At 37.6% G+C, this 2,872-nt stretch overlaps 1 protein-coding gene across 1 annotated transcript; it reads left to right on the forward strand.

The window, feature by feature from the left end:
* The first annotated feature begins 600 nt into the window (after positions 1 to 600).
* On the forward strand, positions 601 to 1,749 carry LOC148683448 (uncharacterized). Its single transcript, XM_088658949.1, has one exon. The coding sequence runs from the start codon at positions 601 to 603 to the stop codon at positions 1,747 to 1,749; it is 1,149 nt and encodes a 382-aa protein (XP_088515075.1).
* Positions 1,750 to 2,872: the final 1,123 nt, after the last annotated feature.

The raw sequence follows: 2,872 nt of genomic DNA on the forward strand, positions 1-2,872 counted from the left end.
TCAACTGTGTAGAGCGTATGCCAGAGATAACCTTTTTTTTTTCCCACCGCTAAAACCCCTCCTCTTTGGAGCGCAAAAAAAGAGAGAGAGAGACAGAGAGAAACGGGGCTCTAAAAGGCTCTAAAAGGGAACAAAAAAAAAAACCTGAAGAAAATACCAGGGGGACTGCGGGCAAAAGAAAGGGGGCAACGTGAAGGCATTCAAGAAAGCTTTAATAAGACGCCGCCGGGAAGCTAAAGAAAGTAACTTAATAAGGTTAATAAAGGAAGAAACTTGAGGAGCCATTTGTTCTGCAGCGTAGAAAACAAGTATACATAAGAACTGAGCCAAAGTATCCATAAAAATAGCGGTAAACTGTGTCGATATCTCGCCAGAAAAAATGGCGAACACAGGGAATGATTAAGCAAAAAACGCTTGCCTGGTGAAGCCGGAACTGCAAAGAAACAGCGAACAAGGAGAGACAAACAAAGAGGATACCCCTCCATAGAATTGAATAGCGAACAGCGACAACTAGCGCCAACAAGAGCAATTGCATATAACCTGCCAGAAAAAAAAAGAAGAAGCAGAAGTTTAAACCTGAGAGTATAAAAGCCATCTAAAATGGAAAAGACAGAGAGGAAAAGAACAGGAACAGGAACAGGAACAGCGCAACAAAGAAGAACATCTATAGCTGATCATGAACTGGACTTGAAAGAGCTCATTTTGAGCCTAAAAAACGACATTGTAGATTTCAAGCAGGAATTAAGACAAGACATTGCAGGAATTAAGAAGGAAATGAATGAAAGGCTCAAAGGAGTGGAAGAAAAAGTTGTAAAACTGGAAGGAAATGCTGAGGTGGACAGGCAGGAACTTCAGGAAGTCAAGGAGCATATAAAAAAGGTGGAAGAAAAAGATCTAGAACTTGAAAAATTTAAGAAGGATATTAATACTAAATACCAAGCAATGGAAAACAACATCAAAAAATTGATTAAAGAAAAGAAAGACTTAAGGAGGGAATTAGATGAAGTTAAGAAAGACTTGGAGGAGCAAAAGCTGATGCAAGAGGCAGCGCATGATGCCCTCGCCCTGATCCAAATGCAGATTAGGGAGAAAACGTTGAGACTGAGAAATATTCCAGAGAACCCAAATGAAAATATAGGGGAGAAAATTGTACAAGAACTGGCGAAATGGCTAGAATTAGAAGAAGAGGAGGTGGAAGCGAGTATTGAAAGAGTATTTCGTGTCAACTCTAAGAAAGCGAAAATAAACAATTGGCCAGGAGACTGCTTGGTCACCTTCAAGTCTAGATGGATAAAAGATAAAATGCTACAGACCAAAAGCAAGAAAAAACTTAAAATAGATGGGACAACAATCTTCATAATGAAAGAAATTCCACCAAGATTTCTTCACAAAAGAAAAGACTATCACTTCTTGACCAAAGCCCTGAAAGAGAGAAAAATTTTCTTTCGCTGGGAATATCATCAAGGATTAAGCTTCACCTACAAAGGCAGGAGAAGAAGATTTGAAACTTTGGCTGATGCGGAAAGATTTTGGAGGACTTACGCAAACCAGCTGGGCGGGAACAGAATGAGGGCTAAAGAGAAAAAAGCAGAACCGGAGGAAGAACAAGAAGACGATATGAATTTATCCGATGAAGATCAGGAGCTGAACCAGGAACTGTCTGAAGGGGAGTACGATAGGGGAGAGGAGGAGGAAGGGGAGGGGGAGGAGAAGGCCGAAGAGGAAGAAGAGGGGGAATTACAAAAGTAAAGAAAGAACGCAAATTGTTACATAATTTCCCCTGCTGCTAACTGAAGGACTATTGTGAACTAAGCTTACTTAATATTCCCATTTGCCTTTTCCCCAATTCCCTCCCCTGATTATTTTAATCAATTGCAAATTAATCTATTTCTCCCTTTGTTTATTTATTAATATATATATTTTCTTTCTATTTTTTTCTCTCCTCTATTATCAATTCGAAATTGTAACGTATATCATTAAAAAAAAAAACTAAATTAAAATGATGAATTTGAATGTTATTTCTTGGAACATAAATGGATTAAATAATAAGAAGAAAAGAAACCGATTAACCCATATATTGAAAAAAAGGAATCCCGATGTAATATGTCTCCAAGAAACCCATATTAACAAAAAACATGAAAGGATATTAAAGAATGAAAAATTGGGAAAAGAATTCATATCGGCAGATGCAAAAAAAAAAAAGAGGGGAGTGGTAATTTACATTAAAGACAAATGGGAACCGGAATTAGTGTGGAGTGATGCAGAAGGTAGGATCGTGATGGTAAAAACATTGGTTGAAGGTGAAGAGTGGTTGTGGGTGGGATTGTACGCCCCAAATGGGAGCAAGGTGGATTTCTTTTAAAAAGTGGAAAATAAATTATTGGATTATCTAGGTCTTAAAATTATTATTATGGGAGACATGAATGGAGTGACAGACCCGGTAATGGATAGAACAAAAGGTAATAAAACGAAAAAAGATAACAAACTTCCAAAAAATTTTTCAGAAATGATGCAAAATCTTGAATTGATAGATGCTTGGAGATTCAAACATCCTACCCAGAAAGATTATACGTACTTCTCCTCTGTACACCAAACGGCATCCAGAATAGATACAGTATGGATACCAAAGGAACTGATCTCTAGAGTCGATAAGGTAGAAATATTACCTAAGCTCCTGGCAGATCATAACCCAATTAAAATTATAATAAAGGGAAGAAACCAATACGCCGCAAAGAAATGGAGGATGAATGTATTCCTATTAAACAATGAAAAAATTGTACAGGGAGCCACTAAGTTAATGAAAGAATATTTCGATATAAATGCAAATGGCGAGGTAGATATAAGAACTGTTTGGGACGCGGGAAAAGCGGTG

This window comes from Zootoca vivipara, chromosome 15 (assembly GCF_965207765.1).
Source record: "Zootoca vivipara chromosome 15, rZooViv2.hap1.1, whole genome shotgun sequence".
Lineage (NCBI taxonomy): Eukaryota > Metazoa > Chordata > Lepidosauria > Squamata > Lacertidae > Zootoca > Zootoca vivipara.